The 14985-nt window shown below is 39.1% G+C and overlaps 2 protein-coding genes across 2 annotated transcripts; one reads left to right on the top strand and one right to left on the bottom strand.

The window, feature by feature from the left end:
* Positions 1–1504: 1504 nt before the first annotated feature.
* Positions 1505–9599, bottom strand: psmd13 (proteasome 26S subunit, non-ATPase 13). Its single transcript, XM_068577846.1, has 13 exons — positions 9388–9599; positions 8440–8518; positions 7782–7816; positions 7635–7690; positions 7485–7528; positions 7086–7172; positions 5098–5269; positions 4947–5026; positions 4279–4404; positions 3606–3668; positions 2380–2460; positions 2089–2205; positions 1505–1814 (listed from the first exon to the last, which is right to left on the bottom strand). Exons 1-13 carry the CDS (start codon positions 9486–9488, stop codon positions 1719–1721), a joined length of 1137 nt encoding a protein of 378 aa, XP_068433947.1. The 5' UTR covers positions 9489–9599; the 3' UTR covers positions 1505–1718.
* Positions 9600–9811: 212 nt separating this feature from the next.
* Positions 9812–14665, top strand: sirt3 (sirtuin 3). The gene is made up of 8 exons (XM_068577873.1): positions 9812–10070; positions 10157–10214; positions 11379–11558; positions 11630–11862; positions 12300–12400; positions 12987–13148; positions 13691–13900; positions 14374–14665. The coding sequence occupies exons 1-8, from the start codon at positions 9980–9982 to the stop codon at positions 14395–14397; spliced, it is 1059 nt and encodes a 352-aa protein (XP_068433974.1). The 5' UTR covers positions 9812–9979; the 3' UTR covers positions 14398–14665.
* The last annotated feature ends 320 nt before the right edge of the window (positions 14666–14985 follow it).

Here is a 14985-nt window from a genome sequence, read left to right on the forward strand (position 1 = left end):
AATCTGATAAGCCGACACGCTCGTCTTTACCATCAGAGCGGTTGTATGGTTAATATTGTCTGATCCATAACTGGAGCTTGGCGATATTGGAAATCTATGTCATTGAACGCACCATCTGCTGGATTGCATGACATACAGGAAATCGTGTCATAGACAGACTGTGTAAACTGGTTATATGGTCTTTTTTCATCCGTAATAACAGGTGAACATAATTAGAACAAATAGATCAGAAAATATTAGATTTCAAGAAAAGTGTGTGAAATTACATCAAACTTTATTTCATGGTACTTGTTATCTATTATTTAATTATTTTATTTAATTTTTCTTTGCTGCTTCTCCATATATATATATATATATATATATATATATATATATATATATATATGTATATATATATACATATATATATATATATATATATATATATATATATAGTTTAAACAATGTATGCATATATAATTGTAACTAATTTATATATAAATAATTGTAATAATTTATTCATACAAATAAATCAATATATATATACATATTTATTAATATACAATACAAAATATTGAAATTTAAAACCATTAGCTTCAATAATATTTTCTTAAATATTATACTGTGATATTCTGTACGATGTCAGGTTGAAGCTGCAGCATATTTTTATTAAATCCATTTGACAACATTTTGCTCTTTCTTCAGGAGTGCTGCTGGGTTCCAGTCAGACCAGTAGAGAGCCACTGGTCCAGAGCACTGGCAGGGCAACCGTCTTCCTGGTTCAAACCAGATATTTAAAGGACAAACAAAAGGTATAAGCTCAAACTGCACGAGGAAAGTTAGAAAACGGGCTAAATGTAAAAAATATTGTAGTTCTGGTCTAATGGGTCAGTATATTTAACATTTTCCTCGCCGGTTTGTGAGAAGCCAGGCGCTCCGAAGACAACACGAACGTTCAAACAGCGGCTTGCAAATGTATCTCTCCTTTGTTATTTTCAGGCATTATAGACGAGCGTAAGTTACGGTTGTAATGTGTTGTGACGATGAGTCTACAGTCACAGTGCAGTCTGTATGGACACACGGCCGTTAACGTAACCCGGTTTGACACCAAGCTACTTAATTACAACAAACATGTATTATTAGCTAGTTTAGTCTTTTGTATATACATGTTTGTCGTTATTATACAAAAGTGTTTGGATCCGGACATTTGTTTGTCTATAACTTCTTGTAAAAACCAAAGAGATTAAACTCAATATTGCCTGAATAGATATTAGAGCGGTAACTAATAAATAAATGTAATTTAACAGAATTGCCTGGTTTACTGTGCAGCATTATTGGAGATTTATTGGCAGAAATGGTAAATAGTATTACAAATATTTTCTCTCTCTTTTAAAGAGTATTCGGTTGCCAACGATTTCCCCCTTAAATATAAATAAATGAAATAAACCTTAAGTTTGCAAACCAGAGCTGAGCAGACTTTTAACAAGGGACACAAAAGAAAAAACCTCAATGCATGAACACATAACCTTTTTTGGGATATTATATTTTTATTGATATTTTCAGACTGTATGAAGTGAATAATAATGTTATAACCAGTTGTTTATTTGTAAAAACACCACAGTGTATTTTAACAGAAAGGTAATAAACAGAAAAGAATGAACATCCAACAGAAAGAAAAACAATACAAAACAGAAATGTCATGAAATGTTCCCTCCGTGGACTGAAGGGCTGGAACCGGTTCAGGTGAGGATGTCATGGGCCTGTTGCTCCACCAGCATGGCCATGTTCTTAACGTCCCCACACCAGAAGTCCAGACGCTCCTTCATGCCTTTGATCTAAAACAGTGAACAGGTGACCATCACTTCTGTGGTTTGTCTGTTTGACTCTAAATGACCATACTTTACTAAATGAACATCATGCTGTATTGAAGAAGTCTTGAAACTAGAGATTGAGACATAAACTATGTTTACTAAGGAAATACATCAAGAGAGAAGTAGTCATTTATATAGACTTCTATACAACCAAAGGAGTCACCCCCTGGTGGTCAGGAGAGAGAATGCAGCTTTAAAACATAAAGCGTCGGCTTTACTCTCTTCGAATAGGACTAACCTGCGGCAGGTCCAGGACTCGGGGCTGCACCCAGGTCATCTGTACCTTCTGGTCCACCTCGTCAATGTTCCCTTTGATCAGGCCCACAGACAGAGCCTTCATCACCAGCAGCTCCACCTGCAGGACACGAGTCCAGAGTTTCATATCGACGAAACAAATGTAAGAAACGCTCGAGGAGGCGCTAAGAACCGCAGATTTAACTGGTCAATAAAAAGTGGAGCCATTTGTTATCAATCAGAAACGGTTTCAGCGACATTGATTGATGAGCTGATGTTTGGTCATGTGACTCACCTCATTAACAGGGAGTTTGGCACTCTGGGCGATCTCAGTGAAGGTGAGCTGTCTGTGGTTTGCAGGGCGAGTGAAAGTCATCTGGGGGGAGAGAGAGAGAGCTCAAGTGATTTATTATTCCTGTTTTTTTTTTTTTAACCTTTGTTGTGTGATGATGTTGTCATTGAAGTGTGAGGAAAGCGTCAGGTGGTGTCAATTATCTCCATTGGTCTTATTAACCATCAGAGCAGCCGTTGTGGAGGTCGTCAATGAGGATCTTTGGTCAAATTATAAAGAAATGAGGAAAAAGAAACCAGCAAGAGTACACTCGGCCTGTTGAGGACAAAAACTACAGAACAATACGTGCTTTCACGTCAGGCTGAAGTCGGCAAATAGTCCGGTGTTGCTACGAAAGCGCGAGGGCGCACCTAAATTAAATCGCCTTCAAAGTAAAGCCCCCCACCCCTTTCAAAAATGCAGTTAACGCATGATCAAATAATTAACGCTGATTAATCGATTGAAAAGTTAACGCGATATTAACACATTAACTTGCCCAGGCCTACAAAATTATAATTATTAACATCACCTTTTATATATTGGGGCAGAATTAAATTATTTAATTACACTCTTGTGATAGCCACCAGATTAGTTTTCTTATTTTTCTGCAAACTCAAGTGGACTACCTTGAGTATAAAGGATATTTACACAAGTAAAAACATAGGAGACGGCTGTATTCTACCCAAAGGAATTTTATGAAGAGGCGTGATGTTTTAAATGTTGATTCTCAATTGGCAGCTCCATCTTCCCGTCACGCTTCAGTGGGAGGAGCTACGGTGCCAGTAGGAGGAACTGCAGTGTCAGTGAGGGAAGCGAGGTACTCATTAAACAAGATGGATTTCTATTCGTTGCCCTCCGAGATGATTTCTGTCTGTGCTGCATGTCTCATGTTTATTTTAAAATACACTTCCATCTTGGCAACGGCCAAAACTTGCGTTTCAAAAAAGGTAAATTCTACACAAACTCTCCAAGTGAATGCTTTGATCAAAGCAATTCCATTCATTGAAAGTGTATCTCTTTGAACTGCATTGTCTCATTTTCAAAAGGCATCCCAGAGATACAAATACGAAATTATAAAAACACGTACGGATGAAATAGACATTTCATAAGACAAAAAGATACTTAAAAGCAATTGATTTTACTACGACACGTCAGGTTTTGCTTGTAGTGACCCGGTCGTTTAGTCTCACCTCCATTACGCAGAGCAGCTGGATCTTCTGCATCAGTTTGGCTTCGTGCGCTGCGAGGTCCGGCTGGAAAACAAGTAATCAGTAATAGTTCAGTAATCGGGTTCTAGATATTCTGCCGTGGATTGTTCTCTTGTTGTCATTAGTTCTTTTAAGAGTAGAATCTCCCTTAAAAGTATTGCAGCGGCCCTGAAAGGTTAAACCACTTCCTCACAGTTTAAGTTCTGTTACTTTTATTTCTCAAACATCTTCTTTTTAAAGCTGCAGGCATAGAATATAAATACAATTTTCTATACTTTGTTTGATCTAAAAAAAGAAAATCCTCAAAAATTATACCATCCCCAGTTGTACATTCTGAAAGCTAAATTGTTTATTTAACAATTTTGTTTGGTCTTTTCTTTATTTCTCATGGACATTACCATCTTACTGCCTACTTATAAAATAAATACATAATAAAACAGACAACTTTATAATTTACTTTTATGAAGAAAAGTAGAAAACAAAACTTAAATTGACGTTAGTCTCAAGATGTTTCCACACAACCAAAATTAACATCGTAACATTTTATTTAAAATAGCATTTGTTCTGTCTCAAGATTTTTAACGAATAAGTGGTTTCCGCTGAATATAAATCAATGCTCAACAAACACCGATCAGTTCCACCTGCAACGTCTCACCTGTTGCCCCCAGGCCGACTTGAAGCCCTGGAATTTCTCCACGTTGCCGCCGTTGAAGGCATAAAGTGTGTCGATGAGCCACTGTTTGTCTGTCTTCCTCAGGGACTCCAGCACAGGATGCATCAGCTGCAAAGACACAACGTCAACAAGCGTCATAGATACAAACCACAAAGTGACATTATGATGCGTTTAGGCCCCGCTCAGTGAAAAGGAGGCCATGGCGATGGAAAATTATAACACGATGGTGACATGTTACGTGTTATCTTGTAAAGTTTAGTCTTATGGAGAAGTTATTACAGCAACTTAAAACGATATTCTAGATAAATTATAAGCAGTTGAAAAATACATAATTAAACCTAATAACATTTGATGTTATCAATAGAATTTGTTTTTTTATTTAAATTGTGTGTTTTTATGAAGAATAAAATACAGATGAACAAATTAAAAATAAAACATTATTTAATGTTGTGAACTGACTTCAGAGCGGATGAAATGGCAAACATTTGCATAAATAGTCTGCTATAACAAAACTAAATGAAAAACGGATCTGTATCCGCCAGTTTGGATCATCAATGATCGGCAAAAAAGCGTGATCTCCAAAAGTTCTGTTTTGTACGAGAGTTTTATGACTCGCACCGCCAACAACGACGGTTTGTTTTTCCTCCTACCAGCTCGCCGAAGTTGTAAACTCCTTCTCCCAGCAGCCCGGCCAGGCCCAGTGTGAACGCCCTCTCCTGCTTCTCCGTCTCTGTAGAGGAAAACAATATGAAATCACGCCTCCGCCATCGACATGAAGTGCGTCCTTGCGCTCGATCTCACCTGGAAGGTCTTTGATGTCCACGCAGCCGAGGTAGCGCAGGGCGTCCTTGTAGTAAGAGGCGTGGTTCCCGATGATGCGATAATATTTGCTGGAGAGGTCGTAAAAGCGTCCGTGGACCGACGTCACGCCAGGGAGGTTATTCAGCATTTCCTCAACTTCTTCTATGAGTTTCTAGAAGTAAAAGAGGCGACGATGTGTTTAACCTGAATCGTGTTTTCTTCTACCTTTAAAGTGCCAAAGGGCAGTTTTTACTCCTTTTAGTCATAAGTTTAACATGTTTTAGCTCTACTTACCCCTTAGGTCAAGTTAGGCGACCTAGAAATACCAACGTCTGGCTGGTCGGTAGTATTTCACATGTTATACGAGAGTTTTACATTTGTTTATTGTTACAGATCAAAGCAAGCAGACTTGTTCATTCTATCGATGCAGATTTCTACAAAAGAATCAGACTCCTGTTGGTGCAAAGAGATACATTTATAGGAGAAACGTCAGTGTTCCAGAGGGACACTGACAAGGTATTGATGATATAGAACAAACTATTCTTATTGGATGGAATATGTTTTGGGTTTTGACCACCACGGTTGCCATCATGCTCTGGGAGCTGGGTAAACTGGATGTCGTCAGCTCACTACCGTTCTGTACATTAATTTAGCTTCATTTGTTTATTTATTATTTGGACCATCTGGGTAGATGTTATAATTAGGGCTGCAACAACGAATCGATAAAAATCGATTAAAAAAAGTTGGCAACGAATTTCATTATCGATTTGTTGTTCCGCGCGATTATTACGCCACTCAATAAGTCCATAAAGTCGAGAAGATGTTTGAGTATTGAACAAAACAGTTGAGCGGAGCACGCAGGTCCAGGAGCTTCTGGTGCAGCCCGTTGTATTCTCTCGTATGTCATTGCATAGTCGCTTTACGTGTACAATAACTTAGCAGCTAGGCTAACCGTTGTTGTTAGCTCGCTAGCTTGTCGTTCATTCCCCGTGTTTGAGCCGCGCTGTTGGGTTAGATAACGTCTAACGTCAGAGGAAGTGTTGCTGGGATTTGTAGTTTGATATCTAATAAACAACCTTTGTTTTGGTAAAGTGCAGTCAGTGAGTAATCTGTTGATACATTGAATGTTTACTTCTGGAATTCTTATCCCTTGTTCTCTCGCTTCTGAGTGTGTACGTCTGTGAGTGTGTGACTGTGCGTGTCTGTGCGTCTGAGTGTGCATGTCTGTGAGTTCTGAAGTTCAAACAAATCCTGTTAAGTTTTCTGATTTGTATTTTTTTTAAATAAATTCTTTATTGTTAAAATGTTTTGCACTGTTCTGTGCAGTTCTGTTTTTGTAATAAAAAGGTTGCAAAATAATGCTTAAAAATTATTTTTTTATCCGATTAATCAAAAAAAATAATCGATTATTAAAATAATCGTTAGTTCAACCCTAGTTATAATTACATTAAGCATAAAAAAATCTGCATGTACCCACAGATGTACTGACAACACTAAAGAGACACTAAAGAAAATATGTAACTGTGATGATTATGAATCAGGATTTTAAGTATAAAAATCAACTTTATTTAATTGTTGAACAGAGCTATGATTGTTTATGCATCACAGACCTTAATTAAACTTCCGGAGATCATTTTTTTCTAAGTGCAACAATTGGATTCAAAAAGTTGAATGCTTTGTTGCATCCCATTTTTCCCATAATCCTCGGTACTGATGAGTTTGCACATTTCCTCCTCATACAGAGCATGAGGAAATGATAGCGGGGAGAAACATGCCACATTTGACAAAGTGGATTTATTTTGTTGCTTAATTAAAATGTCGCCAAAACAGTCAAGTTTTTTCAGCGAGAAAGCGAGACGCCTCACGTGTGAACACCACCAGCAGCTTGATGTTTGAAATGTGACAAATCCAAACGAGGTGTGAGGCTCCTTCTGCGTCAGTAGCTTGATTTAAAGAAAAAAAAGAAGAAAAGTGAGCAGAGCCTTTACCTTTGTGGCAGGAAGATCGCTGATCTCCAGTTTGAGTCTGCCGATAGAAGTCTTGCAGAGAATGAGGGCTTCGTCGCAGCTTTTCACCTGAACCAAAAAGAGACACGGTGGATCAAAAACACTGTTTAGAAGCTGCAACAAATCTTTCGGTAGGAAGGCTGTGATGTTTAGTTTGAGAAAGCCGTTTCAATGCAATTCAACAGTATCAGAAACGGCAGTCTACAAAAAGTCCTTGAAGTAAAATAAAAACACTTCAGAAGAAGTTTAAATGAAAACTGAACGTTGTAATATTCATTTTAAAAAAAAGGTAAGGCTTATTGTGTTTTTTTGCGTTTGACTGCATCAGCTTCAGTTAGGTGCTTATAAACAAATTAAAATCAGCATTGCATTGGTCCTTACCTTGTCCTTTGTCTTCTCAAGAAAAGTGATGGCCTCTTTGGGATCTGGCGATGAAAAACAAAGTCAATTTGTAAATACTATAAAATTTGGAAAAACTGTGTATTCTGCTGCAAAATATTTCTCCCTGCATGTTGTTGTTGTTGTCCTCACCTTTCATCTGTCTGGCAACATACAGTATAATCTCCATGAGGGACAATGGGTTGATTCTAATGAGGGAACAGAAACAGAAATTAGCATCAAACTGGGAACCAATTTCTAAAACCGGCACGAGTCTCAAGGTCAGACTGAGATTCTCACCTGTGTTCAAAGTCACTGATGAAGTTGTCATAGAGCTTTAAAGAAAGAAAAGGAACAGTCAGATGACAGAAGATTACAAGTGATCATATATCATGGATTATAAAGTCATTTAAAGTTTGTCCTTGGTGAACGGGGGAAGTTATTAAAGTTATTTTTAATCCTTTACAGTCTGCATCAAATCTTCCTGTTGTGCCTTTATTAATCGTTGGAAAAAAAGAGGCAAAAACTATTTTTTTGCCCGAAAATAATCATAACAATTCATAAACAAATGCATGTTGTCGAAAGTAAAGAATTGGAGAACGCTTTTAATCGTTTTATTATTCTGCATACATTTGGGACTTCATGATGAATATTGAATGTTTGAATCAATATCACTGTACTGATTAAAAAAACAACAACATAAAGCCTTTTACTTTACACATAAGACGAAAATATAACATTGAACAGCAACACCGCAAAGAACAGCAAATGTGTGTTTCAAAGCAGCCAGAGTTAAAATGGTTATGATGGTATGTTATACGTTATACCTCTGTTCTAAACTTGACCCAATAACTTTTTTGAAATTGCCCTTATAAGGTTACACTGAATATATAAATATATGAATACAAAACGTGTGCGTTGTCACTTAACAATGACTAGTGTGGCTGTGAGCGTTTACCTGAATGAGGCCATCTCCTGTTTTGAAGCAAGGGTCTTTAACAAAGTCTGTCAGCCTCAAAGTCAACTGATGCCACAACCTGTTGATGAAACATATACACTTTATCCAGAAGAGAAACAAATTAACAAAAAAAGACAAACAAAAAACAGTAGTTTGCCAAAAAATCTGCTACAACAATATTACAATCTTTCGTTATATTTTGATAGCACAAATGCAATCATCTGCATTCAAAGTTTTAAAAACTATGCTTAAAACTATCTAAAGAAGATTCAGTAATTTTTCATTTCGCAAATGTGAAGATTTAATAATGATAACATTGGTAATGTATCAGTAGTATCGTGCTTTTACATTAATGCACACAGCAATAACCCTATAACCCTATAATTAATTATATATAGTATCACATGGGTAGATTGTTATACTTTATTTACATGTTTAACATTACTATATAATAACTAATTTTATTCCACCTAACCCACTAAGATGAAAAAAAAACGTTGTGATAAACTTCGTCTTCCACTAGCATAAAGAGAGGATGTTGGGTTAAAATCCTGAACAGGGAATTTGACGAGGTAAAAAGTGGATAACAATAAACAGACATAGAATACAATAACAAGAATAAACATAGTGCAATCGTAGATAAATATGCTAAACAACAAACAGAATTCTTTAGTATGTATATATATGTGTAGTGCCAGTATATATTACAAAATATAAGTGGCAAGTGTGTTAAAGGAATTTGTCCTTCACATGCCTTTACGTAACTGATTTAAATTAATATAAAACTAGATGAACAGTCATGCTCTTTAGGGAGGAACATAGCTGGCTAACCCCAGCTAACAGCGGCTAAATGTAGCTCCCTGCATGACTCAGCGTGCGTTCAGAATGAATGGGCGAGCTAACGCTAGCTAGCCTAGCTTGAGCGGAGCGCTAGCCAGCTGACTTTACCTTTTGTTGTGCAACTCCTCCAACGTGTGCCACTCCGTTGCCATCTCCGGAGTGGTGCTGTTACTCTGCTGCTGCTTGAGGAATCCGGAGACATCTCTCATCGTGGCGAAGAAAACTATTGCAGGTTGAAGGGAACTCTTTTATTCTTCCGCTAAACGTCAAGTAGCCTGTCGTGTTGTGGGTCCACTGCCGGGCGCAAAGGATGACGGGAAATAAAGTGGGCGTCGCTAAAATTAAGATTTTTTTAAAGAAAACTTTACTTAATGTTATATTTGGTTACTTTAGCTGTGGCTGAAAATGTGGGGCTTGTGGGTTCAACTGTATTTAAATGTATTGTGTCGTCTCTTATTGTAAATAATGAAATTGTACGTGTGCAATTGTTAAATAAATATTACATAAACAAAAACATGTACTTCTTGCCGGCCGCAAGGGATGATGGGAAATAAAGCAGACGTTTCTAAAGGCAACCGTTGGCGAAGGTGTCTTACCGTAAACTTTAATTCTTGCCAGGCGCAAAGAATTACGAGAATAAAGTGGGCGTGTATCATGCGATAATATTCTGAGGGTGACTGTAGGCGCAGTCACTTATGTCATGGTGCCTTTACTAAGTTCCTCAGCATGGTCACCTGTCAGACTCTGTCTGTATCTGAGCTCGAGAGCCAGCTGGATGCTCTCTGCACACGGTTAGTAGACAAGACAGATGAAGTTAATATAAAATAAGTATTACTGTTTGTTGAGTGATAATTATGAGTTCTTGCTCTTTTTAAAGGTCGTTGGAGTCCAAGGGGGTCGTGTCCAGGTGAAGCTGCAGTTGCAGCGCTGTGCAGGTATTTCACCCTCAGTGACGCAACACAGCAGTTGGGGAATGTACCGAAGTACATCTACTCAATACTATAGTTAAGTACTCAAGCTACTTCCTCCTTCTTCTCCACTATGTCTCAGACATGTTCCTTTATTGGGAAGCTTGGGAATCCTCCCAACTTCTTTAGCTAAATTAACTATTTATAGACAATGCATTGTCATAAAGCTGAAAACAAAGGTATTATTTTCTTTAATAATCAATGTCACCAGAATGTCCCTAAGCCCATATGGGCGTCTTCAATTGTCTTATGTCCAGCAGTCCAACCCCAACAATATACAATTGATTCTATATATGACAAGCGCAGTCACATTAAGAAACTGGAACTATTAGGTTGTTCAAATTGTTGTAATATTCACAATTGAGAATCTGCAACTAGATAAAATAATGCCATTATTGTATTTTGATTATTAAAATAGTTTCCAATTACTTTTCTATCGATCAACTGCTAGTTAAAACGAGTGTAGCAGTAATTTCTTCATTTCATTTAATTTTTTTAAATGAGTCAGTGGAGCAGAGTAATAGAGTAACGAAACAATGAGATACTGGACGTTCATGTGATGTTACATATGTTCACTTCCCTGTGTGGTCCAGAGTGGCTGTAAACGGCCAATTATGGCATGTGATACTTCTGGCGATTCTCATATTTATTTGCATTTTTGTGGAGTTCAAGCCAAAGAAGGGGACTAGCACAGGGACTTCATTTGGACTTACAGAAAGGGACTTGTAAGGGATGTGTTAAATTACAGTTGATTTTAAGCTGCCATTAGTTGGAGAGCCAGTGTAAATATACAATATGGCCATACTAACTATTAGGAAAAAGTTATTATTGCAAGCCTAATCATGTTGTCCTGTTCCCCCTAAGTAACGTTTTCGGGCAAAATACAGATACTCACTTCAAATATTGCAATTAGCATGTTTAAAAGGGGTTGTTTATTCGAGCAGTCTGCATGCTTTGAGTTCCTCAGACAGAACCGAGACCCTCTGAGCAGACCGGCTGGCGTGCAGCAGGCGATAGAACGCTCGTTATAACCATGAAACCTCGACTTGAAATTGCAAAACATTACATGTGAGCATCTCAAGTTCATGCAGATGAACACGTTTATTTTCCTGCTGTTTTGCTTCTTCGCAGACAAACAAACTCTCCCTGGTGGAATGGGACACAGAGGTTTCACTCCGGTGGTGGCGGTTCAGCCGAGGAGCGGCAGACCCTGGAGGACATTGCCAAGAACATCAGAGAGCGGCTGTACAAGAGGGTGGTGGTGATGGCTGGAGCCGGGATCAGCACGCCTAGCGGCATCCCAGATTTCAGGTTAAAGCGCTAGATATGTATCTGAGTGCTCATGTGAACCTGTAAGTATCGGATGTGTTATGACCTCACAGGTCTCCGGGCAGCGGCCTCTATGACAATCTGCAGCAGTACAACCTGCCCTACGCCGAGGCCGTGTTCGAGCTCAGCTTCTTCCACCATAACCCCCATCCCTTCTTCGCCCTGGCCAAAGAGCTCTACCCGGGGAACTATCAGCCCAACCTGACACACTACTTTGTGCATCTGCTTCACAAGAAGAGTCAGCTCCTCCGGATGTACACGCAGAACATTGACGGGCTGGAGAGACGTGTGTATTCCTTTCCTTCATGTGTTTCTTCGGTATTATGCTATGAAACCGGAAATGCGAGACTCAGAAAGGATGTGGTTAGCAGACCAATCACAGTTTTGCGGGCTGCGAACAGCTTGCATAGCTTTGTTGAATAGTCCAAAATTTTGGGCGACGCACGCAAAATGGCTGATGGGACTACGCAAGGGGCCCTTGCATGTCTTGCGTGCTTGCGTATCTGCGTAAAACGTTCCTGTGCGAGATCCTGCGTGCGTTCTTGCGCGTGTTTCTGCGCGTGTTCCTGCGCGTGTTGCGTGTTCCTTCACACGTTCTTGCATGCGTTCCATCGCGCATTCCCGCACGTGTTCTTATGTGTTCTTCATCCGTTCCTTCATGCGTTCCTCTGTAATTGATATTGGTGACGGTTTGAGCCACCTTACTTGTGTACTTGTCTCTAGTGGCGGGGATTCCCCCTGAGATGTTGGTGGAGGCTCATGGTACATTTGCCACAGCAACCTGCACGGCCTGCCTGAGGGAATACGAGGGAGCTGAGATACGGGTAATTTATGGCCCAAAACACTCAGTTAGCCACCCTATCACCGGAACATTCAATTATGGTTTATCATGTCTCATTTTAGCCACGGTGCGCATTATAGGGACGGTTCATCACAAAATTGCTCTCACTCCACTTGCGGTGCTCAAATGTCATTTATATTATATATTTTTACTGAAGATATCTTCAACTCCTGACAACACACACAACACAAATAATCTATATGGATTAATTACACAACAGGTCAGAGAAAAACATAAGTGACATTTATAAAATTAATTATAAATAATATTATATGTGTATAAAATATGCATATACATGATCAAATTGTAATATTGTATTCATTTTATTATCGGACAGTGCTGTGTGCAATATGTTTGTATTCTATGCACAATAAGCTTTTTCAATCATCATCAATTAGCATAAAACCAATTGATTGAACAACTTTGATTAGACGGTAAACCGTCCTCGTAATTAAGTATTTTCTTGTTTTCTTTCATTTTACACAATTGTATCGTTGCGTATAAAATGAATGTGTGATGAAAAAACTGATAACTGATTTTAAATATTGTCAATATGAATGTTTCACCAGCCCGATGTGATGAGGGGGGTGGTCCCAAGATGTACCGCCTGTAAAGGTGTGGTGAAGCCGGACATTGTGTTCTTCGGGGAGGAGCTTCCTCTTCGCTTCTTCAAGTACCTCACCGACTTCCCACAGGCCGACCTGCTGATCGTCATGGGGACGTCACTGGAGGTCTTTTCTTTAAAGATTATGTTTTTGCTTTGAGTAAACATCTTTTTAAGTGAAACACGGGGAGAGAGATGGATGTGACATAGTGACCTCGAGCCGCCAGCAGAGCCCTGACATTGAGTCAGCTGCTACCAGGATAAAACCGTCTTTATCTGCTAAAGAAGTAAAGTTCTTCGTTGCCATTCTTGTATGCTCATATTTCAAGAAGGGCAGGGAGTGGTGTAAAATGTTCGGTTGCAGCATGTAACAAATGTGACTTTAAAAATATAACTAATTACTTGTTGTAGTGATATTAATAGTTTGGAGCAGCTGGATCAGGTTCTGTCAGCTCACCCTTAATGTTCTTGGTCGTGGTTCCTCTTAGTCTTTATTGTTGAATATTTGGAGTCCTTTATAAAAACCGCTAAAGGTTTAGCGTGTGACGGACTCAAGACGATCGGCAAAAATCCTGGACCCCTTGTTGCACGTCTACTTCCTGTCTGCACCGCCACTATAAAACTCTATTTCATTGCCAAATACCCCCAAAACATATCTTTGCTTTGCAGGTGGAGCCCTTCGCCAGTCTGTCGGGAGCCGTGCGCCACTCTGTCCCCCGTCTGCTCATCAACATGGACCCGGTGGGTCCGTTCTCCACGCGGCGCCGGCCGTATGATGTGGTGCGGCTGGGCGACGTGGTCGCTGGCGTAAGAGCCCTGGTCTACGCCCTCGGCTGGACTCAGGAGCTGAACGCTCTGATGGCAGCTGCTGCTGAGAAAGTGAGGATGTGTGGTGTGTGTTGTGTTTGTGGTGTGTGTGTTGTGGTTACAAACTCTTCTATGTCAGAGTTCCCATGAGCTTTTTAGGATAGGTACCTGTTTCCTACTTCCGTTCTCGGCATCTATTTAACCAAATAGCCAATGTGATCCGTATTGCTCCAAATCATTTTAGTTCATGTACAAAAATATCAATTATGTCAGAGTTCCCATGAGCTTTTTAGGATAGGTACCTGTTTCCTACTTCCGTTCTCGGCATCTATTTAACCAAATAGCCAATGTGATCCGTATTGCTCCAAATCATTTTAGTTCATGTACAAAAATATCAATTAGTGCAGCTTTAACGACCTAAAGTCAGGCTTTTGATAATGCAACTGCAAGCAGAGCGCAATGGGGTTTGGTGATGAATTCTTGTAGAATTATAGGATTTAATTATTTCTACAGTTGATGAGTTATTTTGTGCTTTTTATCTGCAGGCTGCAACAAAGACAGGAGAGTGACGCTTCACCGCGTCAAGATGGAGGTTTGACTTTTATTCACTTGCCGCAACAGGAACGCCAACACTGCCAGACTAAATGTAGACTTTATTGAATAATGGGATTCATGTGCTGATACCTGGATCTTTGGTTGTTTCGATGGGAACTCACAGACTGGAAATAAGGAACAGGAATGTTTTGTTCGTAAAATATCAAGCAGATCTAAATGCTATATAAATATAATCCTTGGTGAAATACACACAACCCTAATAAAGACACATGCACCTGAAAATGAGCTCAACATGTCTCCTTTAAAAAAATATTTATGTTTAAGGTCGGGAAATACAGGAAATGTGTTATTTTGATCTTTTTAAGCTCAAAATGAGAGGAACTTTTAAATTCATGAAACCAAGCTCAACTGGTCAGAGGCTAAATGTCAGAGGTCATTAAACAGATGTAAATACCTCTAAAAAGGCACAAATACATCATTTACAGTGTCAGGTATTTCCTCAATCTGCTGTTCACTGCAGTTTTTATTCAAACAAACAAGAGGAAATAGTGTGGGGACTATTTTCAGCGGCGGATTAATCCACATTTGGTGCTCTAGTGTTG

Source organism: Clinocottus analis, unplaced genomic scaffold, assembly GCF_023055335.1.
Source record: "Clinocottus analis isolate CAN_PGR_092001 unplaced genomic scaffold, fCliAna1.0.p SCAF_1, whole genome shotgun sequence".
NCBI lineage: Eukaryota > Metazoa > Chordata > Actinopteri > Perciformes > Cottidae > Clinocottus > Clinocottus analis.